The sequence below is a fragment of the Pogoniulus pusillus genome, chromosome 36 (assembly GCF_015220805.1).
Source record: "Pogoniulus pusillus isolate bPogPus1 chromosome 36, bPogPus1.pri, whole genome shotgun sequence".
In the NCBI taxonomy this organism is placed as follows: Eukaryota; Metazoa; Chordata; class Aves; order Piciformes; family Lybiidae; genus Pogoniulus; species Pogoniulus pusillus.
This window is the reverse complement of record NC_087299.1, coordinates 4,915,825-4,939,810: the sequence shown is the minus strand read 5'-3', so window position 1 is coordinate 4,939,810 and position 23,986 is coordinate 4,915,825. Positions and strand designations below refer to the sequence as shown.

The following is a 23,986-nucleotide window of genomic DNA, read 5'->3' as shown; positions in this document are numbered from 1 at the left end:
CACCAAGGGCTGCTACCCAGTGGCTAGGAAGGGTTCATTTCCCATCTGTGCAGCACACATGAGCTGCTCTGGCAGGTTTGCAGAGTTACATGACTGGAAAAGCCACCAGGGCCCAAACAAGTGACCACGACTGCAAGAACTGCTTTATTTTCCACTCAGCAGCCTAGGTCCCAGCAGGTGGATGGATTTGACACAGGATCTGCAAGTTCAGCTCCAGCTTTACAACACTTTTAACTGACAAAAACCCATCTGGAGGTCACCTCAGCTTATGGAGAGGTTTCTGTTCACCCAGGTAGTGCCAGGGGAGTCACCTCAGCTAATGGAGAGGTCTGTAGTGCTCAGAGCGAGTCACCTCAGCTTATGGAGAGGTCTGTAGTGCTCAGAGTGAGTCCCCTCAGCTTATGGAGTGGTTTGTGTTCACCCAGGCTGTAGCCTGGATGCAAAAGTCAGCCACAGACTGCAGAGATCAGAGCCACTTGCACTGCCTGTGTAGTAGGAGAGGTGTTCCCAGCACTCACCATGTAGGGGGGCAACACAAAGCTCCAGGAGGGTCACTCTGAGGAGCCAGGGAGCTCTGGTGGTGCTGGGGTAAGGCAGGAGCAGCCCTCAAAAGGGAACTCAAGAAGCAACAATAAATGCTGTGCTCCACCAGCAGTGACTAAAGAGGCACACGACAAGGTCACCACAAGCAGCACTTCCACTAGGATGGAGAATGACTCTGGAACACACCAGGAGGCACAAAGTCCTGCAGTCAACTGACTTCACTTAAAAAAACAGGAGCTGTGTCTGTGTCTGAAGACAGAAACCAGCACTGTCCAGCTCAGCTTCAAGTCCTGGCAGCAGTTAAGTTCCCACAGTTACTCCAGGCACAGAAAGAGAGGGTGGTGAAGGAGCTTTGCAGCATCTCCCCAGGCCTGGTGCATGGCATCTGCTGGATTCCTCACTGCAGCTGCCAGCTCTTTCCTTTGGAGCCCCCAAAGCACCTCCCTGCATGCCAGGTGCAGAGCGGGAGGCAGAGAAAACAAAGCAGAGGGCTCCTGTCCTCAGCTCTGGCACTGCTAACGTAGCACAGTCAGCAGAGAGGACACCATGGCCAGGTCAGTCTTGGAAGGATAAAGCACCTTTAAGTTTCCATCTGTGTCCACCACTCGAACCTGCTCCACCACCAAGGGAGGGGTCACTGCCGGGGGGCTCAGACTCACTGGTCCATGATGAGCATGGGAGTCATCATCTGAGCCTGAGTGCTCCTTGTTCTCTAGGGTAGACCTGTTCAGTTCTGCAATTTTCTGTTAAAACAGAGAAACCAAAATGAGTTCTGTGGCTAAGGCCTCACAGCAACTCCAAGCTGGCTCCAAAGCGTGGCTCTGATCAGCTTCTGGAGCAACCTCTGCATGCAAACACTCTTCAGTAGTGAAGGGGCTTCTGCTCTATCACCAACTGTGCTCCCCAGGAGATCCACCTTGATTTTTTTATGTCAAAAGCACACGGTTTGGGGTTTGTTAAAGGGCTGATGCTAAGCAGCAGGAGCCTGCTGTAGGATCACTGCCGAGGAGTCTGCTGGTGGCACATTTTCAACTTGTCCTGTGACCTTCACCAGCCTCTCAGCCTTCACTGCTGCTCCAAAGGTCATGTTAGCTGGGCAAGAAAAAATACATTCCCCTTCCAAAATCCCAAAGCCAGACTGTCCTCTGCTTGCCCCTCAGTAAGAAAGGTTTAGTTAGAGAGCAGCCTGAAATGGCTTTAAGGTCCCCCCAGTCTTCTCCAGGCTGAACACCCCCAGCTCGTCCTTAGGAGCTCCAGCCCTGGGATCATCTCTGTGGCCTCCCCTGGACTCTCTCCAGCAGCTGGGGACAGCAGAGCTGGACACAGTGGTACAGTAAACATCTGCCCCTACTGTTCTCTCTGAGTGCTGAGACCTGCTCGGCAGCCCAAGCACAGGCAGGATCCTCTCCCTGAGCTGCTCACCAGGATGAGTGTGTCCATCACATCCTTGCAGATCTGCAGGCTGCTGTCACTTGTCACTTCCAGGAACAGGTCCTGAGTGTCTTTTCTGATCTGTAAGAGTTTCCCAGGCAAAGCAGGTGAGGAATCAGAGCCCAAGAGTGAGGAATCAGAGCCCACCCAGCACCCTTCACCACCTGAGAGGCCTTCACTGAGTGCCCTGAGAGGCACAGCATTCACGAGTCACAAACCATGTTCTTGCTCTTCTCTAGAGCCAGCTCTGCAGCCTGGGGCCTTTGTAACAGCCTGGCAGAGCCTGGCAGATTTAGAGAGGCAAGAAGCCAACTTCAGGACCCATCTTTGAGAGTACAGCAGAGCAGAGGCAGGCTGTGAAGGCTTCCCTCTGGACACAAGCACAGGTCTAACAGGACCGTGCCCATCACTGCAGCTGCAGAGCCCTGCTGAACCCTGAGCATCCATCCCCTGACCTTGGTTTTCTCACTGTTGGTTATTGGTGGGAAGGAGATGACAGCACCCTCAGCATCCAGCAGGCAGGGGTAGTTGTCTTTGCCATCCAGGAGCTGCAGATACCTGCCAGGAGGAACAGAGAAGCACAAAGTGAGCAACTGACAGGGCACAAAAGCCAGCCAGTGTGCTCCTGATCTGCCCAGCACAGCTCCCAAACACAGCCAAGCACATTTTCCCCATCTGAGTTACCCAGCCCCAAGGGACATAAGCAGAGGAGCTCAAGCAGTGACCTGTGCAGTCCAGAAATGTTCTGACGCTTCTTCTGCTTCCTCTGCTCCTCTGCCTCCAGCTGCAGCTGCCGGAGAAGGTCCTTTGCCTTGATCTCCTTTCGCCCCAGGGGGGTTATCTGCACACACCAGGAAGCAAACACTTGACAATAGAACAAGGGGACACAGTCTCAAGTTGTGCCAGGGTAGGTCTAGGCTGGATGTTAGGAGGAAGTTCTTCACAGAGAGAGTGATTGGCATTGGAATGGGCTGCCCAGGGAGGTGGTGGAGGCACCATCCCTGGGGGTCTTCAAGAAAAGACTGGATGAGGCACTTAGTGCCATGGTCTGGTTGATTGGATAGGGCTGGGTGATAGGTTGGACTGGATGATCTTGGAGGTCTCTTCCAACCTGGTTGATTCTATGATTCTATGACTTTAGGAGCAACCACGTCTGGACACCACCACTCCTGACCCCTTTCCCAGGGTGGGGACAGCCTTTCTGCTTCAATATTGTGACCACACCAAGTTTAAACCTCGTGTGAGCTACACCCACCTGAGAACCAGGCTCAGGTACTAGCCTAGGTGTGAAGTTTATCCAGTTCCTTCTCTGCCATCACTGAGCAGCACAGAACCTGCTGCATCTGCAAGGCCTGGGAAAGTGTTACCTGGATATCTGTGTGAACACCAAACCTTAACCCTTTTGCCATGACAAGATGATCAGGGGGCTGGAGCACCTCCTACATGAGCACAGGGGAGGAAAGAAGGCTCCAGGGAGACCTTATAGCAGCTTTCCACCACCAGAAGGGGGCTACAGGAAAGCTAGGGAGGGACTTTTTACAGGGTCTTATAGTGACAGGCTGAGAAGGGATGGTTTGAAGCTTGAGGTGAGATTTAGACTGGATATTAGGAAGAAGTTCTTTACAGTGAGGGTGGTGAACACTGGAACAGGGTGCCCAGGGAGGTCATGGATGCCCCCTCCCTGGAGGTGTTCAAGGCCAGGCTGGATGAGGAGCAACCTGGGCTAGTGGGAAGTGTCCCTGCCTATGGCAGGGAGGTTGGAACTAGATGATCTTTAAGGTCCCTTCCAACCCATTCCGTGACTCTGTGACAGAGGCACTGCTGCAGCCACAGCAGGCAGCTCTGTGAGGCCACCTGAAGCAGGCTTTGTTACAGCAGGGCAGGGAGGAAATCAGGGCAGCTTCTAAAGTAAAGACCCTGGAGTGAGCTTTCTAGGGTCTGCAGGGCAAGAAAAAAGTTCTTCCCATTCTACACAGTCCCAGAGAACAAAAGAAGAGGCAAAGGCCTCCTGGTGCCCTACCTTCAGCTGGTCAGGAGGCTGAACATCGTAGGTCAGAGGAGCCTTGACCAGCTGCAGGTCGTGGGTGGCAATCGTGGCTGCCGTTCGCTTTTCACAGAGGTCTTCGTGCAGCTTAGTCTAAAACACAAAGGATCCATCAGCATCTGCCAAGGCCACCCTGAGGCTCTCCTCCCAGGGCTCTGCTGTTTACTGTCTGTAGCACTTTGGCCCTTCCCGTGTCGCACGGAGCCCTCCCCACCAGCTGCAGAGCGATTCCATCTGCATCACCACCCAAAGGAGGGGCAGCACAGCCGATGGCACTTCTCAGCTGGGCCATCAAGAGTCTGAAATCAGAACGCTGCCCAGGAAGAGGCTGGCACTCAGCACCTAACGGGGAGCTGAGCAGTGTGCCAGGTGGGAACCTCTGCTGGAAGGTTTGGTGGGTGACAGTTTTAGCACAGCTCAGGGAACCTGGAGCCGAGCCAGGGCATCTCTGCCACGTTCTCAAAGAGGTTCCACAGCACTAAGAAGCTGCTGAGGCAGCACAGCTGTATGTGCCCACCGTGCCCTCGGGGTGCCAGCTCGGCTCAGGAGTTACCTGCAGGGACAGGAACCTCCTCATCGCGTTGCCCGGCCTGAGGTTGACTCCCCGCAGCACGCAGCACACGATGAAGGCTCGAACGTCCCTGACGCCCGGGGTCGCCTTCACCACCAGGGGTGCAGGGTTCTCAGTGATGTGCAGAACCTTCACCAGCAGCTTGCTGGCCTCCTCCAGCTCATCCTGCTCCCCATCCCTGCCATCCTTCTGCTGCTGCTTCTCCCTCTTCTTCTTCCTGGCTTCCTCACGGGAGCTCTCGCCCTTCCCCTTCCCGCGCCCGCCCGCCCGCAGGTACTCCAGGATGGCCTTCGTCTGGCAGCCGTTGACCATCTTCTCCAGCCGCTTGTCCTTCAGCTGGTTGCCCCTGAAGTTGGCCTCCTTCAGCCGGGGGCAGTCGGCCAGCGCCGCAGGCAGCTCCCGCAGCTGGTTGTTGGCCACATCCAGGCTCTGCAAGAGATGGAGATGGGGAACTCAGCCGCGGAGACGGGGCCCGGGGCCGGCAGCAGGGACCCGAGGTAGCACCGGGGACCGGGGTGGTGGCAGGGACCGGAGCGAGCTCCTACCTTGAGGGCCGGCAGAGCAGCGATGTCCGCACCCAGCTCCTCCACCTCGTTGTCGGCCGCCTCCAGCTGGCTGAGCAGCGGGAAGAGCCCGGCGGTACCGGAGGGCAGCAGCCCGCCGGGCAACGCTCGCAGCCGGTTACCGGAGAGCAGCAGCGACTGCAGCTGCGGCGCGGCGCCGGCCAGCCCCGGGCCCAGCTCCCGCAGCCTGTTCCCGCTGAGGTTTAGGCTGCGAAGCTGCGGGAAGGCCGCAGGTCCCGCCGGGGCTCCCGCCGCCGGCTCAGCCGTCCCGCCGAGCGCCGCGGGCAGCTCCTCCAGGCCGTTACCGGAGAGATCGAGGATGCGGAGGGCCGGCAGCTGCCCGCCCAGCCCCGCTCCTAGCCCGGCGGGGCCCAGCGCGTTACCGCGCAGCACCAGCGTGTGCAGGGCGGGCAGGGCGGCGGCCAGCCCCGGGCCCAGCTCCCGCAGCGCCGGGCAGCCGCTCAGCTCCAGCGACTGTAGCAGCGGCAGCGCCAGCAGCTGGGCCGGCAGCCGCCCGCCGCCCGCCGCCACCCGCTCAGCCACCGCCGGCCCGGGCAGCGCCAGCTCCCTCCGCCGCTCCCGCGCCGCCGCCTCCAGCTCGGGCCAGGCAGCCGCCGCCGCCGCCGCCGCCGCCATGGCTCCGCGGGAAGGCCCCGCCCCGGCGGGCAGCGCACGGCCGCGCCTGCCCCGTACCGCCACCGCGCGGCGCCACGGCCCGCAGGAGCGGCAGCAGCAGCTCGGCTGCCGGGGAACGAGCGAGGAGCCGGCCGGTACCGGAACCCCGAGGTGCTGCCTCTGCAGCGAGAGTCCCCTCCTGCCTGTTCAGCATCTTTATCTCCTGGTCCAGATCATCAACAGAGTCCAGCATCAGTAAGTTTGCAGATGACACCAAGCTAGGAGCAGGTGTGCAGGTGGTGGAGGGCAGCAGAGCCCTGCAGAGGGACCTGGCCAGGCTGGATGGGTCAGTGCAGGTGAGCTGAATTCCACAGGCAGGGACTCTGGCTGCTCTCCAGCTGGCTCTGCAGTTTGGATGGATGAAGAGAACTCAGCTGACCTTCAGGGACAGCATGGAGAAAGAGGTCACAAAGAGCCCAAGAGGCAAGGTCCAGAGTCTGCTCCTCTTTGGTAGGGAGTCACCAGCACCGTAGCCTGAAGCTCTGCAGTCCAACTGTCTGCCCTCAGCAACATTTCTGCTCCAGGTGCCATGGACAGGAGCAAAGCTCACTGTGGGTTTCACCCCAGAGAATCTTGTGCCCTAGCAGAAAACAGGGCAAGAGAGCAGCCCAGGGACACTGGCCTCAGCAGTCACAGTGCTGCTGCATGCAAAGATCCTCCTACAGCAAACAAACATATCCATTTCCTCACTTCTGAGTTGTTGCCAACCTCAAAGCTTCTTTACCAGGGCTCATTCATTCTTGTAGCTGTGCTGGACATGAAACCAATTCATTCCATCTTGGAAAGCCACTGCTCGAGTGGCCCAAGGAGAAATGCTGGCATTGCTGCTTTGTGCACAAAGCTCCACAGCTCCTGTCCTGCTCTTGGAAGCTGTTCAGTGGTGAGACACTGTCACCTAAGGAGCTCCACAGCTCCTGTCCTGCTCTTGGAAGCTGTTCAGTGGTGGGACACTGTCACCTATGGAGCTCCACACCTCCTGTCCTGCTCTTGGAAGCTGTTCAGTGGTGAGATGCTGTCACCTATGGATGGTTGATCAGGAAAAATCCAGAGCTGGATGTAGAAGGAGCAGAAAGAAAGCAAACTACAGCAGCAGCAAAAAAAAAAAGCAGCCTACATTTATTAATTCAATTAAGCACAGCAAGAGCCCCACTAAGATGTTTTTGTTTTCCTGGAGAGCTGTTTCAGAATTAAAGGCAATTTTAAAGCAGAGCTTGAATTGTTGCAGGAGCTGAAGCCACTCACACAACTACTACGTTGTAAAGGGGACTTCTCGGGGTTCAGCTCAACCCTCCTGTCAAGAGGGCTGCTAAGGCACTTAGTGTTAATTTGGGTTACTGCTCCTCTGGCAAGGGCCAGCCCTTCAGCTTCTTCATTTGGTGCCAGTTGTTGGTGTTTAAGGAGTGCTCTGGGTCCTGTCCCAGGACATGTGGTTATTGCTAATACCATGGAGGAGAGAGAAGCCAGTGCTGCACAGAGCTAAGGCAGAGGGCAGCTGCCTGGGCACTGCTGCACTGAGCTAAGGCAGCAACCTGGTCAGTGCTGCACAGAGCTGACAGAAGGCAGCAACCTGGGCAGTGCTGCACAGAGCTGATAGAACAGGCAGCAGCCTGGGCAGCGCTGCACAGAGCTAAGGCAGAAGGCAGCAACCTGGGCAGTGCTGCACAGAGCTGACAGAACAGGCAGCAGCCTGGGCAGTGCTGCACAGAGCTAAGGCAGAGGAGGCATCAGCCTGGGCACTGCTGCACAGAGCTAAGGCAGAAGGCAGCAACCTGGGCAGTGCTGCACAGAGCTAAGGCAGAGGAGGCAGCAGCCTGGGCAGTGCTGCACAGAGCTAAGGCAGAGGAGGCAGCAGCCTGGGCAGTGCTGCACAGAGCTAAGGCAGAGGAGGCAGCAGCCTGGGCAGTGCTGCACAGAGCTGACAGAACAGGCAGCAGCCTGGGCAGTGCTGCATAGAGCTAAGGCAGAGGAGGCAGCAACCTGGGCAGTGCTACCCCACACAGCCAAGCAGAAAAGCTTCACAAGTTTTTAAGACAAAAATACTTCTCCTGACACTGCTTTGAATAGGTTTTGCCACTGCTTTTATTTGGGCCCCCTCTTGGGGTTGGGATCTTGCTTGCTAGAGCTGGAGGCTGAAGTTTTGCTCCTGCAGCACCAGGCTTCCTCCCAGCTGCTCTGCCTGTGAGAAGAAAATGCAGCTCGTCAGCACAAGCAGCTCCAGCCCCACGCTGCAATTTTGTCTCACATTTGGCTGCTCCTCCAGATAGAAAGTCTGAAAATTTGATCTTATTTCAGTGCCTGAAGGGATCCTGCAGGAAGGCTGCAGAGGAACTTTTCCTGAGTGTCTGGAGACAGGCCAAGGGGGAATAGTTTGGAACTGAGGCAGAGCAGGGTGAGACTGGAGCTGAGGAAGAAGTTCTTCCGTAGGAGGGTGGCAAGACTCTGGCACAGTCTGCCCAGGGAGGCTGTGGCTGCCTCCTGCCTAGGGGGGTTCAAGGCCAGACTGTATGAGGGCTTGAGCAGCCAAGTCCAGTTGAGAGGTGTCCCCGGGCATAGCAGGGAGGTTGCAGGATGAGTTGAGAGGTGTCCCTGGGCATGGTGGGGAGGTTGAAGGAGATGAGCTCTGAGGTCCCTTCCAACCTGAGCCATTTCATGATTTCATTCTGCATTCAGGTCCCATTTAGCCTGCGCCTCACAGCTACAGAGGACTGTTACAAACTCAACCACCTGACAACAGCAGCACTTCCTCTTTGTTGGGTGAGAAGATGCAGAGTCATAAATTCTGCCAGGCTGCTGGCTCTGCACTGCAAAGGAAACGCAGCACACAGCACTAACAATTCCCTTCAGCTTGTAATTAGCATCAGATTAGCATCCCCTGATTGGGCATTAAAAGCTAAATCAGGCTCTGTGTTCTCTGTGTCAGCACTAGGGAGCTTTCCAGAAGGTTAGCTGCTGGTTGTTCTGCTCCTAGTCATGCTGTCATGCAGGAGAAAAGAAAAACCCTGAACTGGTTAAATGAGCAAATATGCCTGTGGAGAATCTGCTGCCTCCCTGTGCAGTGAGCTGTGTGAGCAGAGAAACTGCCCCTTAGGGCACATCAATGCAGGGGACATGTTGAATAAGGAAGGAAGAGGCAGCTTGCCCTCGAGGAGGAGGTATGTTTCTTTAAAAGCATGGCTGTAAGGGTCACAAAAGAGTTCTCTCACCAGGCTGCAGTAGAAGAGTTTTGTTCATCGGGGCCACCCTCCGCTTGTTCATCCTGCAGCCATCCCTGCCCATCAGGTGAGATTTCCAGGCCTAAGGGCAGTTAAAAGCAGCCATCAGAGACCCCAGGAGAGTTGTTAAGTTGCTGGGTAAGGACACAAATGCAGTGGCAGTGACACAGCCTCAGAGCAGGCTGGGGCAGCCTCACCTCCTCTCCTGGAGCAAAGTTGTCGTGGCACAGTGGGCAGTGGTTTGCCACAGCCTCTGGTTTGGCAGCTGAAGTGATGAGAAGGAGGAGGTGAGAGAGGCAAAGGCAGGGTCACAACAGAGGAGAAAACCCACCCCAGGGCTAGGACAGCTCCTGCCCTCTATATCAGCTGCTCCCAAAGCACTCCCACATTCAATCACCTACAGCAAAACCAGACCAAAAGGAGCAAGGAGGCTCAATCCCCAGGAGGCTTCCTGCTCCCTGCCTCCTCCTGCCCCCTGAGAAGGGAAGCCGGCCAAGGGCTGGGAGCCTCAGGCACTTGCTCCCTGAGGAGCCACTCCAGATTTCTAACCCCCACCTAACCAGAGGTGTCTGGGCTGACTTCCAAAGAGTACTGCAGAGTGTGACTGGCTTGGCCTTTGAAATTCAACCCTCCTGTTAGAAGCTACTCACGGTTGCAGGTCTTGCTCCTCAGATGCCTGGACAAGGCCTCTGCTGGGATGGCCTCGCTGCAGCGGGGACACCTGCCAAAGCTGTCCCTCCTGTGGCAGTCAGCCAGCAGGTGCTCTGTCAGCCCTGCGATCTCCACCGTCTGCAACACACACACAGGCACCTGACAGGCTCTGCAGCAGGCTGAGCAACTGAGCAGGCTGCTTACAAACCTGCTGAGGTGATCTGGGGAAGCACAAGTGCAGAGTCCTGCACATCTGAGGAGGAGTAATAAACTCCACCAGCACAGGCTGGGAAGTGATCTGCTGGAAAGCAGTCCTGTGGAGAGGGATCTGGGAGTCCTGGAGGGTAACAAGTTAACCATGGCACAGCAATGGGCCCTGGTGGCCAAGAAGGCAAATAGGATGCTGGGGTGTATTAGGAAGAGTGTGTCCAGCAGATCAAGGGATGCTCTCCTGCCCCTCTACTCTGCCCTGGTGAGACCTCATCTTGAATACTGTGTTCAGTTTTGGGCTCCTCAGTTTAAGAGGGACAGGGATCTGCTGGAGAGAGTCCAGCAGAGAGCTACTAGAATGATGAGGGGACTGGAGGGCATGGCTTATGAGGAGAGGCTGAGGGACCTGGGGCTGCTTAGTCTGGAGACTAGAAGACCTCGAGGGGATTTGAGAAATGTCTATAAATATCTGAGGGCTGGGGGTCAGGAGGTGGGGACAGGCTCTGCTCACTGCTCCCTGGGACAGGACAAGGAGCAATGGGTTTAAGTTGCAACACAGGAGGTTCCAGCTCAACACAAGGGGGAACTTCTTTCCTGTAAGGGTCCCAGAGCACTGGCACAGGCTGCCCAGAGAGGTTGTGGAGTCTCCTTCTCTGGAGCCTTTCCAGGCCTGTCTGGATGTGTTCCTCTGTGATCTGGGTTAGATAGCATTGTCCTGCCCTGGCAGGGGGGTTGGGTTCGATGATCTCGTTGGGTCCCTTCCAACCCCTGACATCCTGTGAGTCTATGAGCCTGTAAATGTCCCTCTCCAAAAGGACATTTGAGCACAGTCGTTCCTTCAGCTCACAGTGTAGCTCTGCCCAGAATCACTCCTCAAGCTCACTGAATGGGTTGGGTTGGAAGGGACCTTCAAGATCAGCCAGTTCCAACCCCCCAGCCATGGGCAGGGGGACACTTCACACCAGCTCAGGTTGCTCAAGGCCTCATCCAGCCTGGCTTTGAACACCAACTTGGGAAACCTGTTCCAGGGTCTCACCACCCTCACTGCCAAGAATTTTTCCCTCATCTCCAGTCTCCATCTACCCTCGTCAAGCTCAAAAAGTTTGTGTTTGGAATTCATGTGCCCCTGCATTCACTATCTTACAGCACCTTAAAACCAAGAGAGCAGCATTAATGCTCCAGAAAGTTTATTCCTGACCTGCTTGCAGTGCTCACATCTTGTTAACATGGGGCAGTGCTTCCAGTAGTGCAGATCCAGCCCATCCTCTGTGAAGGATTCATCCCTTTCACCACAGAAAATGCATAAGCTGAAGGGAAAAAAAACCACAATCAAGAGAGTTGCAATGAAGGAAGGAGTTCTGTTCTGGTAGAAACTGTCCTGAGAAACAGCTGACACCTTGCTGCTGCTGCTGCTCTGCCCTGCCTAGTAGTGACCCTAGGATAAATCCCTCCAACTGCCTACTGATAACTCCAAGTTAGAATGAATTTGCTTTTCCCATGTCTCGGTGCTGAAGCTATTAGCTTAGATCTACTGGAAAACGTTGCTGATGTTGTTAGCTTGCTGAGTGCTGAAGGAAGTGCTCAGCTACTTACTTGTCCAAGTAACTGGCAACAGAGGAGTGGTCATCTGGCAGCCCTGGTGCTGCTGCAGGCTGTGGGCTTCTGCTGCTCTGGTATCCTGTGGGAAAAGGAACCATTAAACCTCAGACATCCTGAAACCTCTCTGCATTCCTCAGGACTGCTAGCAGCTACCTACCTTGATTCCTTGGCTTCTGCAAATCAAATTCTGGCTCCTATTGGGGAAAAAAAAAAAAAGAGATGGAGTTCATAGGTTTGCTCAGCACCTGGGATGCTGGTCAGGCAGAGAAGAGGACACTCTGATGCTTCTCTGCAATTCAAAGCTGCCAAGCACAGCCAATGCTCTGCACTGCTTCTGCTCCTACAGCAGATCTCTAGGCAGCAGTCTCCTGGGAAAGCTTCCTGAGAACCCTTTCAAGAGTCAGGTAGCAAACTACATCTAGTTCTGGAGCCCCCATTACAAGAAGGATTGGAGATGCTGGAGTGTGTCCAGAGAAGGGCCACGGGGATGATCAAAGGGCTGGAGCAGCTCTGCTATGAGGACAGACTGAAAGAGTTGGGGCTGTGCAGGCTGGAGCAGAGGAGGCTCCCAGGTGACCTCCTTGTGGCCTTTCAGTATCTGAAGGGGCCTACAAAAAAGCTGGGGAGGGACTTTTTAGGCTGTGAGGGAGTGCCAGAACTGGGGGGAATGGAGCAAAGCTGAAGGTAGGGAGATTCAGCCTGTCCGTGAGGAGGAAGTTCTTCACCATTAGAGTGGTGAGAGGCTGGAACAGGTTACCCAGAGAGGTGGTTGAGGCCCCATGCCTGGAGGTGTTTAAGGCCAGGCTGACTGAGGCTGTGGGCAGCCTGCTCAAGGGTAGGGTGTCCCTGGGCATGGCAGGGGGGTTGGAACTGGCTGCTCCTTGTGGTCCTTTCCAACTCTGACTGATTCTAAGAGCTGTGCAGCACAGCCTGCTGCTGGAAGGCCCTGACACTCCCAGGACAGTCCCTATGCTCTGCTTGGGGAAACACTCTCAGGGAAACACTCTCAGGTTCACCAGAGGGACAAAGCTGCTGCCAAAGAGACTCTGGATTTTATACTGTGTTAGGAGAAAAAAGCAACCCAGGCTGCAAAGTGGATCTATGAGGAGTCAGTCAGGTGTGGGATGGAGTCTGCCTGGTTCCAGTGAGCTCTCAGTGCTGTTCCTGACCTAATCCAAGGGGAAAACAATAAAAAAATATCAAAATCAAACCTTTCCAGCTTGAACTTCCGCTTGGATCTCCTTGGGAGCTGCCAGCTGATCTTGCAGAACTTTAATTTCCTCCTTCTTCTGTTTCTCTGCCTCTCCTGTTGTTGCCTTTCTCCCTGCCTGTCAAAACCCCACTTGCAGTTACAAATACAGGAGGGACTGCAAAGCTCACAGCATGGGCCACAGGGGCAGCACCCTCCTGGGTCAGTGTGCTGGGACAGTGCCACCTCCCTCCCCTCAAGTTCCCTGTGCTGCTCAAAGGGATACAGCACCAGCTTCCTGCACTCAGCCACGCTCCCAGACCCCCTGCTCTGTGCCAGCATCCAACAGGGCTCTGCAGAAGGCAGTGTCTGGAGCAGCTCCCTGTGCTGTGTCCTCTCTCTACATACCCTCACCTCAGCTTCAGAGCCTTTGCCATCAATCTTGGTAAATCCATCAAAGAGGGTTTTGTAGAGCAGGCTCCTGCGGGTGCTGGCATGGGCTGGGGGCAGGAACTGCAGCACAGCAGCCCTGTGCTTCCTGTACAGAGCAAAGATGATCCTCAGCGCCGCGTCCCGCACCTCGTGCACCCTGTGCTCCAAAGCTCCTGTGGCAAACTGAAAGCAGCAATTAGAACTCCCACATCTGCCTCTCAAGGACTCATCAGTCTAAGGGAACTATTTCACTGCAGTGGGAGAAATCACAGTCACAGATTGCATCGGGTTGGAAGGGACCCCCCACAAAGGTCATCTTGTCTACCCCCTGCACTCAGCAGGGACCCTCCAGCTAGAGCAGGCTGCACAGGGACACAGCAAGTTTGACCTTGAATGTCTGCAGGGATGGAGCCTCAACCACACCCTTGAGCAGCCTGTTCCAGGGTCTCACCACCCTCACTGTGCAGAACTTCCTCCTGGTGTCCAATCTAAATCTCTCTTGCTCCAGTCTCAAACCATTGCTCTTCATATCCTGTCACTCCCAGCCCTGGTCAAAAGTCCCTCCCCAGCTCTCCTGTAGCTCCTTCAGGTACTGGAAGGCTGCTCTGAGGTTTCTGTGGAGCCTTCTCTTCTCCAGACTGAACAGCCCCAACTCTCCCAGCCTGTCCTCACAGCCTCTGATCACCCCTTCACAATCTCCACACTGCCACTTTTTGGCCCAGTGATTCTCTCTCACAGCCATTATTTCCATCTCCCTTCCTCAGAAGGTTGTGTGTTGTCACCTCACAACTTCTAAAGCACTCCAAACCAGACAAGCCCCAACATAACAGCAACAGAAAGAGCTTCAGATGCTGCCCACTCAGGATCCTACCTCCATGACACTGCTGATGGCAAACCCAGAGTTTGCAGTCCCCATCTCTTTCAAGAGTCTTTCCACTAACTCCACCTGACTCATTGCCAGGTGTGGGGGGCAGTTGGGCTTCAGTGGCTGAACCAAGTGAGCTGGAACCACCTGCAGAGGCTTCACCTCAGCACACAGTGCCAGTTCCTGCAAATGCACAGAGAGTCAGGGGCCTGCAGGGGTGCTGGATGCAAGGAGTGATCCTGAGGTATTCAAATGAAGGGGAATGGATTTGCCTTCCCTGAGCAGCAGCTGCTGGCCTGGGGAGGCAGCACCAACCTGAATGAAGTCAGAAGCCAGCTGGCGAAGCCGGGCTGAGGAGTCTCCTGTTCTGGCCAGCAAATTGGGAAGTGTTCTTTCTACACAGTGAGAAGTTTCCACTTTGCCCAGTTTGTGTTTTGGGATATACTGGGTAATGATCATCTTCAGAAGTTTCAGGGAAGCCTGAAAAACCTGAGTGAAAAAGGAAAAGGAAACACTGTACAAACCCAGCATCAGATGCCTGCTTTCAGCCAGTGGTGCAAAACCTTTTCTCAGCAGCAGGAGCCTCCAAATCCCAGTCTGGACTGTGTTGGAAGAGACCTCTGGAGATCATCCAGTCCAGCCCTGCTGGCTAAAGCAGGGGCACCCACAGCAGCTTGCCCCGGATCCCAATGGCCAGGTGGGGTTGGAAGCTCTCCAGCTCTTTCCAGTGGTGCCCAGTGACAGGACAAGGGCCCATGGGTGCAGGCTGGAGCAGAGGAGGTTCCACAACAACACCAGGCCAAAGTTCTTCACTGTGAGGGTTCAGAGCCCTGGAGCAGGCTGCCCAGAGAGGTTGTGGAGTCTCCTTCTCTGAAGGCATTCCAAACCCACCTGGATGTGTTCCTATGTGCCCTGCTCTGGCAAGGGGTGGGGCTGGACTGGATGATCTCCAGAGGCCCCTTCCAACCCCTGCCATCCTGTGACTGAACTCACTGAAGACACGATGTCTTTGATGGCTCTCCTGACAAGGAAGATGGCAGCTCTCAGCATGTTCTTCAGATCATCCTTGGGAGTGTTTACTGACATTTCCATCAGCCTCTTGTACACAGCCAGCAGAGCATCCTCTCGGTAGGACCAGGTCTTGGAATATGCTCCTGAAACCTGAGCACAGGACAAGTTTCTCTTTTGAAAGGTCAGTGCTGATATTTCAATATTTGTTCAGCATTTCTGTCCAGGGACAGCCTCAGAGAAGCTGAACTTCAGCAGCAAAACCCCAGAGGCTGCCAGCAGGAAGCTGTTATTAAAAGCCCAGATTGCAGAACAGAGCAAAACAACTGAACAGGTTAGACTCTAGGAACCAGTGCAGGCAGTGATGGTTCCTCTCCCTTCCAGAGACAGGCTACGACTCTTCTGGCAGGGTCTGCACCCTAAAGCAGTCTACCAGACACTTCTTATTTCATCAAGTAATCACCTCTAAAACCTACAGCATCCTACAGAGGTGGAAAACAGCACCCAGAGAGGCAGGGGAAAGACTTCAGTGTGGGCCTGTGCTGGCAGAGCATTTGACAGCCCACCCAGACCCCAACAGCCTGTGCTCATTGTGCTGCTCTTACCAAAGCTTCTCCGAACACTTCGACAGCAGGGCTGGCCTCCCTCAGGGCCTTCTCACTGAGTGGCTCTGGTTCCCCTGCAATGCCACTTACTGGGCTGGCACTGGCAGCCTCTTCAGCCCTCTCTGGCTCCAGGTAGGTGACTGCCTGGGGCTGCTTGCAGGCGGCTGGCAGTGGTCTCTCGTCGTAGGGCAGAAGCTCCACCTGGAAGGGCAGAGAACATTTTCTGTCCAGAAGGGCCCTGGGTGGGAAGTTGCTGCATCACTGATTGGAGCATTTTTTGCCCCATCTAAGGAGTTTCTCCTCACAAGAAGTGCAAATGATGGCGTTCCCACAGGTACCCTGAAGGTGGAAGCAGTGACTGTGGAGAGCCCTCACTGCTTGCCCAGAATGCAAACACGGAGAGAGCTTCTGCACACAGCTCCAGAGGAGATGGTCTGCTGATGGCAAACCAGCAAGGCACAAACCCTGACCCCAGAAACTATTCAAAGCCAAAGAGAGCACCAACACAAAGCCCCCTCCAGAGGCTGGAGCAGCAAAGCTAAAGCCCAAGGCAACCAGACCCTCCGGATTTCCATCCTCTCCTCAGACAGGACAGGCTGTCACCCTACAGCCACAGCCCAGCTGACTCCCTCTCTGCTGTGGACTTGCCCAGCCTCAGCCCTTGGAGGGAGATTTATCAAGCCAGCAAAGGAATAAGCAGGATGCAGCTCCCAGCACACTGGCTGAGACCTCAATTAGTCATTTCATGGCTATTTGTGTCCATTCACCTGTCTATAAACGAGGGACAAGTCCCTTTTGCCTCCAAATCATTTAGGAACAGGGAAGAGCAATGCCAGTGATGAGAGGGACCCTGCTACACAAACCATGGGAACAACCACAAAGGACTTTGTTGCTCTGGAAGGTCAAGCACAAGACTTTGTTCTGAATTTCTGCAGTCCTACCTTTTCTCTGGGTAGCCCTTCCTGGGGGGTTGTGGCACGAGTCTCGGGATGAGGAGGAGGGGACTGATGGGCAACAAGGGGCTGAGCAGCAGTGGGAGCTGCTGGCTTCTCCTCCAGCACAGGCTCTGCTGCCCAGGGTTCTTCTCTGCATGGTTCTCTGTGCTCAGCAGGGGGTGAAGCTGCAGCTTTTGAGTGCTGAGGACTGTCAGAGTGCACCAGAGGCTCCAGGGGCAGCTCAGGTGGCTTTCGAACCTGAGGAAGGGAAGGATTTGAAGAGCAAGGCTGAGAAGGTGCCAGGCTTAGGCAGTGCAGCTGCAGCTGTGAGCACCAAACCTCTGTTGCTTTCCACTCAGGGTGGAAACATTTTCACTGGATGCAGCTTTCTGCAATTGGAAAATAATTGTGTATGGCTGCAGAGATGATAAAGCTTCCCACTCAGAACAGGGCAGAGCTGGCTGTCTAATCACACAGCTCCTGCCTGGGCAGCCTTGATGCCAGCACAGACCTGTGACACCTCTTCAAGATATATGAAAGTTCCTTGAAGAGCAGCCCCAGAGGGGATCTGACCAATGCTCAGAAAGAGCTAAAGGCTGGGGGGTGATAGCATGGGGCCAGACTCTTCTCAGTGGTGACCAGTGACAGGACAAGGGGCAAAGGGCACAAGCTGGAACCCAGGAGGTTCCATCTGAGCAGGAGGAGAAACTTCTTTGGTGTAAGGGTGCTAGAGCCCTGGAGCAGGCTGCCTAGAAAGGCTCTCTAGAGAGCTTCCAAACCCACCTGGCCATTGTGACCTTGGGCAGCTGCTGTGGGTGCCCTGCTGGAGCAAGGGTGTTGGGACTGGATGATCTCCAGAAGTCCCTTCCAAGGCCACCATGCTAGGACCTGGGGCTTAGGAACATGCATTGGGCAGCCCTGAGAGCATGCAAAGCCTTCAGGCTTGTGCTATGGTTTGCTTGGGAGGTGAGCAGTGCAGAGCAGCACCCACCAGCAGCTCTGCATCCAGCAGGTCATGCAGCTGCAGCTGCTGGTACACCTGCAGGCGGAAGGCCTCCATCTGCTGCTTCTTGCTTTTGGCCAGGTCGTAGTCCTCCTTCTCCACCGCGCAGCGCTTCTCCACCTCATAGCGCCCCAGCCGCTCCCCCACCTGTGGCACAGGGCACAGGGCTGTGACAGCACTGCCAGCCACAGCCTCAAACTCCGCAACCACACAGTCCTTAAGGCTGGAAAAGACCTTTAGGATCGAGTCCATCCTTCTACCTAAGACTACCGTGGGCACTGGACCACATTCCCAAGTGACACACCTACTTATGCAGAACACCTCCAGGGATGCTGACTCCAGCAGCTCCCCTGGGCAGTCTGTCCCAGTGCCTGACCACTCTTTCAGTAGGGAAGTTCTTCCCCATACCCAAGCTAAACCTCCCCTAACAGACTTTATTAGACAGAGGGGCCAGCTGGCTGCCCTCCTTCCCTTGCACAGAATCGACCAAGTTGGAAGAGACCTCCAAGCTCATCCAGGCTAACCTAGCACCCAGCCCTGCCCAACCAACCAGACCATGGCACTAAGTGCCCCAGCCAGCCTTGGCTTCAACACCTGCAGGCACAGCAACTCCATCACCTCCCTGGGCAGCCCATTCCAATGCAAACCACTCTCTCTGACAACAACTTCCTCCTAACAGCCAACCTGAACCGCCCCTGGCACAGCTTGAGGCTGTGTCCCCTTCTTCTGTTGCTGCTTGCCTGGCAGCAGAGCTCAACCCCACCTGGCTACAGCCTCCCTGCAGGTAGCTGTAGACAGCAGTGAGCTCTGCCCTGAGCCTCCTCTTCTGCAGGCTGCACACCCCCAGCTCCCTCAGCCTCTCCTCACAGGGCTCTGCTCCAGGCCCCTCCTCAGCCTTGCTGCCCTTCTCTGGACACCTTCCAGCACCTCAACATCTCTCTTGAATTCAGGAGCCCAGAACTGGACACAGCACTCAAGGGGTGTCCTGAGCAGTGCTGAGCAGGAGGGCAGAAGAACCTCCCTTGTCCTGCTGGCCACACTGCTCCTGAGCCAGCCCAGGATGCCACTGGCTCTGCTGCCCACCTGGGCACACTGCTGCCTCCTCTTCAGCTCCTCTCTCCCAGCACCTCCAGCTCACTCTCTGCCTGGCTGCTCTCAGCCACTCTGTCCCCAGCCTGTAGTACTGCTTGGGGTTACTCTGGCCAAAGTGTAGAACTTTGCACTTGGCCTTGTTCAGTCTCATCCCATTGGATTCTACCCACCCATCCTGCCTGGCCAGGTCTTCCTCTGCAAGGCTCTCCTGCCCTCCAACAGATCCACACCTGCTCCTAGCTGGGTGTCATCTGCAACCTTACTGATGCTGGACTCAATCCCCTGGACCAGATCATCAATAAAGATACTGAACAGGACCGGGCCCAGCACTGATCCCTGGGGGACACCATTAGTGACTCCTCCTCCTCCTCTGCTCCACTCCAGACTCATGCAAGGCCCCAGTGCTTGGGGGCAGTGATTCTGCTCCCTGCCTCCTCTGGAACTCCTTCCTGCTGGAACTGTTTGCTTTCTAAATGACTGCTTTGAAAACATCCTGGGAATCATCACAACTCCCCAGGTCCCTGCAAGGCCCCCACCCAGCTGGAGAGAGGCAGGAAGTGTGAGCAGTACCTTCTGCAGGTCAGCAATTGCCTGTTTGAGCTGCTTGGCCTGGTCGTAGCGCTCACGGTGCACAGCTTCGCGCTTCCGCTCGTCCAGCCTGCGGATGATCTGTGCCACCTCGGGGTCCTGGTACATGTCAAAGGCCAGATCGTCCAAGGGGGAGATGGAGTCAGACTTTCTGAAGGTATCAAAGGAACAAAAGCAGCTCTCAGTCACTCTGCAACACTACCTGTCTGCTCTATGCGCCAGCAGGGGGCTTGAGGCAGTAGAGGGGCCAGGAGCTGCTCCAGCCCGAGCAGAGCACAGGGGACAGCCCATCCTTACCCGAGGTAGGATCCATCCAGGGCAGGATCGTCTGATCGAACTCCCAAGTAGTGGTCTATCAGCCTCTCTCTGGAAGGCTTTGTGAGAGGAGAAATAACATCTTAATGCACAATCACAGACCACAGACTGCATCGGGTTGGAAGGGAGCCTCAAAGAGCATCTTGTGCAACCCTGCTGCAGCCAGGGACATTTCCAACCAGAGCAGGCTCAAGGACACAGCCACTCAGATCTTCAGTGTCTCCAGGGCTGGGGCTACCAGCATTAAGCCTGTGTTCAGGACACATTCATAGGATCATAGAAGGCCTTGGGCTGGAAGGGACCTCAGAGATTATCTCTTCCATCTCCCTGACTCAGCTGCTCAAGGCCTCATACAGTCCAGCCCTGAACACCTCCCAGGCAGGAAGCAGCCACAGCCTCCATGGGCAACCTGTTGCAGTCTCACTAACCTCCTACTAACAAACTTCTTCCTCAGCTCCTGTCTCACCCTTCTGCCTCAGCTTCAAACCACTCCCCCTTGGCCTGTCTCTAGACACCCTCAGGAAAAATTCCTCTGCAGCCTTCCTGTAGGATCCTTTCAGGTCCTGCCAGGCAGCTCTAAGGTCCCTCTGGAGTCTTCTCCAGGCTGAACACCCCCAGCTCCCTCAGCCTGTCCTCACAGCAAAGCTGCTCCAGCCTTTGGATCAACTTTGTGGCCTACTCTGGCCACTCACTCCAACAGTTCAATGCTCTTCTGGTGCTGATTGCACCAACACAAGCCACACAACCTGTAACAGCTCTGCTTTGGAGCAGACTGAAGCAGAGGACCTTGGAGAGGCTGAAAATGGCACTACTCCAACTGATGATGTTTGATTTTCTTTTTGTACTCAGGCATTAAGCTCATTTTTTGAGAGCTTTCTTGCTTCAAGAGAACACAAAATAGCATCATTAAAAAAAAAAACAAAACAATCTAGGGCAGCTGTGGCCCAGCACAGGAGGAGCAGAAGAAAGATGCATTCCATTAGCTCAGGAAGCATGGAGGTGTAGCAGCAGCAGAGAGACAGGGATGCTTTGCACTCACAGTGTGATTGCTGCCATGGCTGCAGTCTGCTGGGTCACCAATAATGTTCACAGCTACAAGAGCAACCTGGCAAAGATGGAGAGAAAAATGCAAATGCAGAAGGTCACTCCTCTGTCCATAGCTCAGGAAAACTGAGACAAAGCAAAGTGGAACAAGACTAACAGGATCTGTGCTCTCCAGGGTGGGTGGAAGGCAGGCACCAAGTGCTACATGTACACCAAGCTGCATTCAAAATGGCTCAGCAGATCCACAGAGCACATCATGGGGTCGTTCCTTGGTCCCTTTTCTGCTCTGGGGTGGAAGTGAGAAGAGTCACTGCAGCACTGGGGCTGACACTGGCTCTTTCTGTGGCAACCTGGCTCTACATAAGCTCCATTTTATGCCACAGCAGATCCTAAAGGCTTCGAGTGGCTTTTTAGGGAGCTCAAAGCTGTTCCCAGGGGAAGCTCTTTGTCTGCAGTGTGACATCAGTGAGAGGCACTAATGGAACCTGCAGGCACTTGGTCATGATTTTAGGTTGCTTAGAATGTCTTATTTGTACCTTTTGTTTAGAAAGCAACCAAACCCACTTTTCAACCAATACTTTTAGCTTCTACAGCTCCAGGGAGCAGGTTTCTGAGCCTGTTCTGTACTACTGAAATGGCTTCCAGCCTACCAAGCAAGGACTCTGAACTCACCTGATCATATAAGTTGTACTTATTGACATAATTTTTATGGAAAATCAGCTTCAGGTACTGGCCAACTGCATCCACATACACAGACTTCAGCTCTCGTGCTTCAAAGTCAGTCTTCTCATTGTCTGAGAGAGGGACATAGCTGAGGAGGACAACGCAGGGAGTGAGCAAAGGAAATGTACAAAGCCAGCTCCACCTCTGCTCCTCAGCTGGGGACTCTGCCAAGGTGCAAACCTCCCTCATTACTGAAACAAAGTCTGCTGCCACCGGCAAGCTGCTCACCTGCAGCGTGCCCCTCCAGATCAGGTTGCTCAGAGCCTTCTCCAGCCTCATCGTGAATATCTCCAGGGATGGGGCCACAACCACCTCCCTAGGCAACCTGTTGCAGGGTTCCAGCACCCTCCTGGTGCAGAACTTGATCCTCACATTCAATCGAAATCTGCTCTGCTCTCACTTCAAACCACTGTCCCTCGTCCTGTCCCTACAAGTCTTTGTAAACAGTCTCTCTGCAGCCTTCCTGTAGCCCCCTTCAGGTACTGCCAGGCTGTTCTCAGGCCTGCCCAGAGCCTTCTCCTCTCCAGGCTGAACAGCTCCATCTCCCTCAGCCTGTCCCTATAGTGGAAGTGCTCCAACCCGATCATTTTCATAGCCTTGCTCTGCTCCTGCTTCATCAGGGCCACATCCCTCCTGTGCTGAGGGCTCCAGAGTTGAAAGTAGTGCATCAGGTACACCTTCAGCTCTGTTCCAGATGTGTGCAGGCTCAAATCTGTGCTGCTTGCAGCACAGTGTGTCAGTGCTGCACAGAACAGAATCAGCTTTTTTTTACTCCTGAGGCCTTTCTGATTCAGGTAATAAAACCATGCAGAGCTCCTGGACTTACCCCAGTCTGTGAAACCTCTCTGCCTGATAGGGAGCAAAGTACTCAGGCAGGCTCTCACTGATGTAGAACTCGACCTTGCTGGAGATCATGTACTGGTGAGCCAGCAGCTGCAGCTTGCGGATCCGGCACCGCTCCACCAGCTGCAGAACGATCTCCTGGGGGTACTGACACAGCCTAGAAGCACACACAAGCCCTCAGCCATCTTTGCAAAGGTGTATCCACTCCCAGCTTTAACTTCCCAGAACTGTTACAGTTTAACTCAGCATTACAGAAGGAAAACAGAGAGCAGAAACACTTCAACTGCATGCAGCCGAAGGTGCCCCACACGGATCTAGAGAGCAGCTTTTCAACACCAAACCAAAGCAGCTGCAAAATCCCAAGACTAAAAAGAAGAGCAGCAGCTCCTTTTTATCCACTGTTTCTCCCTTTAGGTGATGACTGAAGAGCAGCAGCTCCTTTTTATCCACTGTTTCCCCCTTTAGGTGATGACTGAAGAGCAGCAGCTCCTTTTTTCCCACTGTTTCCCCCTTTAGGTGATGACTGAAAAGAAGAGCAACATCTCCTTTTTATCCCCTTTTCCTTCTCTAGGTGATAACCAAGGTGCTCTTTCCCCCAGGATAATGGGTCCATGGGAGTAAATTAACTCTTTCTACACCCAGTTTGGTCTGGGATGCTGTAGACTCCTCATGGCCCATCTCCTACTCCCCTAAAGCCCCCCTGGTGCTCCAGAAGTGAGGCAGTACCTGGGTGACCGCCATCCATTCACCGTCGGTGCATGAACCATCAGCTCTTTGGCACTGAAACCATCCTCATGTCCCGAGGAGCTAACAACTATGAAGCCTATCTTGTGTGGCATCCTGCATCCGGCGTGGGCAATGCAATGTTCCAAGCTTAAGATAATGCCTAGAAGGACAATAAAAGAAGATTGAGATACTACCAAGGAGGAAACGTTGCGGTCCATCTCGTCGCCAGATGACAAGGTCAGATCACAGAATGGTCGAATGTTTGGGTTGGAGGGGACCTGCCAGTCTGTGACCTCAAAGATCATCTAGTTCCAAGCCTTCTCCCACGGGCACGGACAGCTCCTGCCAGACCAGGCTGCTCCAGGCCCCGTCCAGCCTGGCTCACTTTCCTTTAACGCACACTGGCACCACAGAACGCACTGGAATCTCCAGCTGAGCGCCTCGGTGCTGCTCAGTGAAGTGAGGGTTTGGTTTGCCAATAAACACCATTAACCCTGCCCAGCCAAGGCTGAGTTCTGGAGGACACCCAAGAGCGAGTCCTGTGCCCAAACCAGGAGTTAAAACCCAAGCAGCACAGACCACAGCTAACAGCCTCTTTCCACAGCCAGGCTGTGACAAGGGGAAGGGAAGCCACGCCGGGCAGAAGCACTAAAGCCTTCCGCTCCCCTTCCCCCGCTGCTGCAATGACTGCTCACAGCTAATTCCACCTCCTCCCTCCCGGTCCCAGTCCCGCTTACAAAAGGCGGCAGCAGGCCCAGGCCGAGGCCGAGGCTGCACCATGCAGAGCATAGGGGAACCCCAGGCCGGGTCAGAGCCGCCATAGGCAGGGGCCCGGACGGGCTCAGTCAGCAGGAGGGAGAGGCAGGCAGGAGGGAGGGAGGGCAGGCAGGAGGGAGGGCAGAGGGAAGAGCAGGCAGGGGGAAGAGCAAGTAGGAGGAAGAGCAGGCAGGAGGGAGGGCAGGCAGGAGGGAGGGCAGGCAGGAGGGAGGGCAGCGAGGGGGTAGCAGAAGGGCAGCGGCGGCGCCAGGGCCGGACTCGCCTCAGCGCGGCCCCTCCGCCGGTCTCTTGGCAACCCCGCGCATGCCCGCACGCGCCCCCCGCCCGCGCGCACGCGCGCCC

The 23,986-nt window shown here is 55.1% G+C and overlaps 2 protein-coding genes across 5 annotated transcripts; both read right to left on the bottom strand.

Annotated features, from left to right (window-relative positions):
* Positions 1 to 128: 128 nt before the first annotated feature.
* Positions 129 to 5,788, bottom strand: LRRC47 (leucine rich repeat containing 47). The gene is made up of 7 exons (XM_064172293.1): positions 5,135 to 5,788; positions 4,572 to 5,018; positions 3,995 to 4,111; positions 2,700 to 2,815; positions 2,430 to 2,532; positions 1,966 to 2,055; positions 129 to 1,286 (listed from the first exon to the last, which is right to left on the bottom strand). Exons 1-7 carry the CDS (start codon positions 5,786 to 5,788, stop codon positions 1,059 to 1,061), a joined length of 1,755 nt encoding a protein of 584 aa, XP_064028363.1. The 3' UTR covers positions 129 to 1,058.
* A 1,292-nt stretch (positions 5,789 to 7,080) lies between these two features.
* Positions 7,081 to 23,742, bottom strand: CEP104 (centrosomal protein 104). Of its 4 annotated transcripts, none has more exons than XR_010308584.1 (22): positions 22,868 to 23,369; positions 22,125 to 22,298; positions 21,248 to 21,386; positions 20,571 to 20,636; positions 19,514 to 19,590; positions 19,199 to 19,367; positions 17,525 to 17,683; positions 16,540 to 16,791; positions 15,599 to 15,799; positions 14,979 to 15,146; positions 14,301 to 14,474; positions 13,992 to 14,168; positions 13,097 to 13,303; positions 12,711 to 12,827; positions 11,657 to 11,693; positions 11,494 to 11,578; positions 11,099 to 11,207; positions 9,690 to 9,828; positions 9,237 to 9,304; positions 9,031 to 9,121; positions 7,597 to 8,003; positions 7,081 to 7,556 (listed from the first exon to the last, which is right to left on the bottom strand). XR_010308584.1 is itself a non-coding variant. In XM_064172225.1 (22 exons), exons 1-22 carry the CDS (start codon positions 23,654 to 23,656, stop codon positions 7,843 to 7,845), a joined length of 2,982 nt encoding a protein of 993 aa, XP_064028295.1. In that variant the 5' UTR covers positions 23,657 to 23,742; the 3' UTR covers positions 7,081 to 7,842. The 4 variants fall into 4 exon arrangements, 3 of the variants coding, with proteins under 3 accessions (XP_064028295.1, XP_064028294.1, XP_064028296.1); XM_064172225.1 differs by adding an exon at positions 23,605 to 23,742 and having other exon boundaries at positions 7,081 to 8,003; positions 22,868 to 23,027; XM_064172224.1 differs by having other exon boundaries at positions 7,081 to 8,003; positions 13,103 to 13,303; positions 22,868 to 23,368.
* Between the last annotated feature and the right edge of the window lie 244 nt (positions 23,743 to 23,986).

Excerpts from the sequence above, each read along its gene's own strand:
- LRRC47 (XM_064172293.1), bottom strand. The coding sequence starts at position 5,788 with ATGGCGGCGGCGGCGGCGGCGGCGGCTGCCTGGCCCGAGCTGGAGGCG. Across the intron at positions 2,816-3,994 it reads AGCCTCCTGACCAGCTGAAG|ATAACCCCCCTGGGGCGAAA; the intron begins GTAGGGCACCAG and ends TGGTGTGTGCAG. Across the intron at positions 2,533-2,699 it reads AACATTTCTGGACTGCACAG|GTATCTGCAGCTCCTGGATG; the intron begins GTCACTGCTTGA and ends TCCTCCTGGCAG.
- CEP104 (XM_064172224.1), bottom strand. The coding sequence starts at position 23,172 with ATGATCTTTGAGGTCACAGACTGGCAGGTCCCCTCCAACCCAAACATT. Across the intron at positions 13,304-13,991 it reads CCATCAGCAGTGTCATGGAG|TTTGCCACAGGAGCTTTGGA; the intron begins GTAGGATCCTGA and ends TGCTGCTTTCAG. Across the intron at positions 11,208-11,493 it reads GTTGCCAGTTACTTGGACAA|CTTATGCATTTTCTGTGGTG; the intron begins GTAAGTAGCTGA and ends TTTTCCCTTCAG.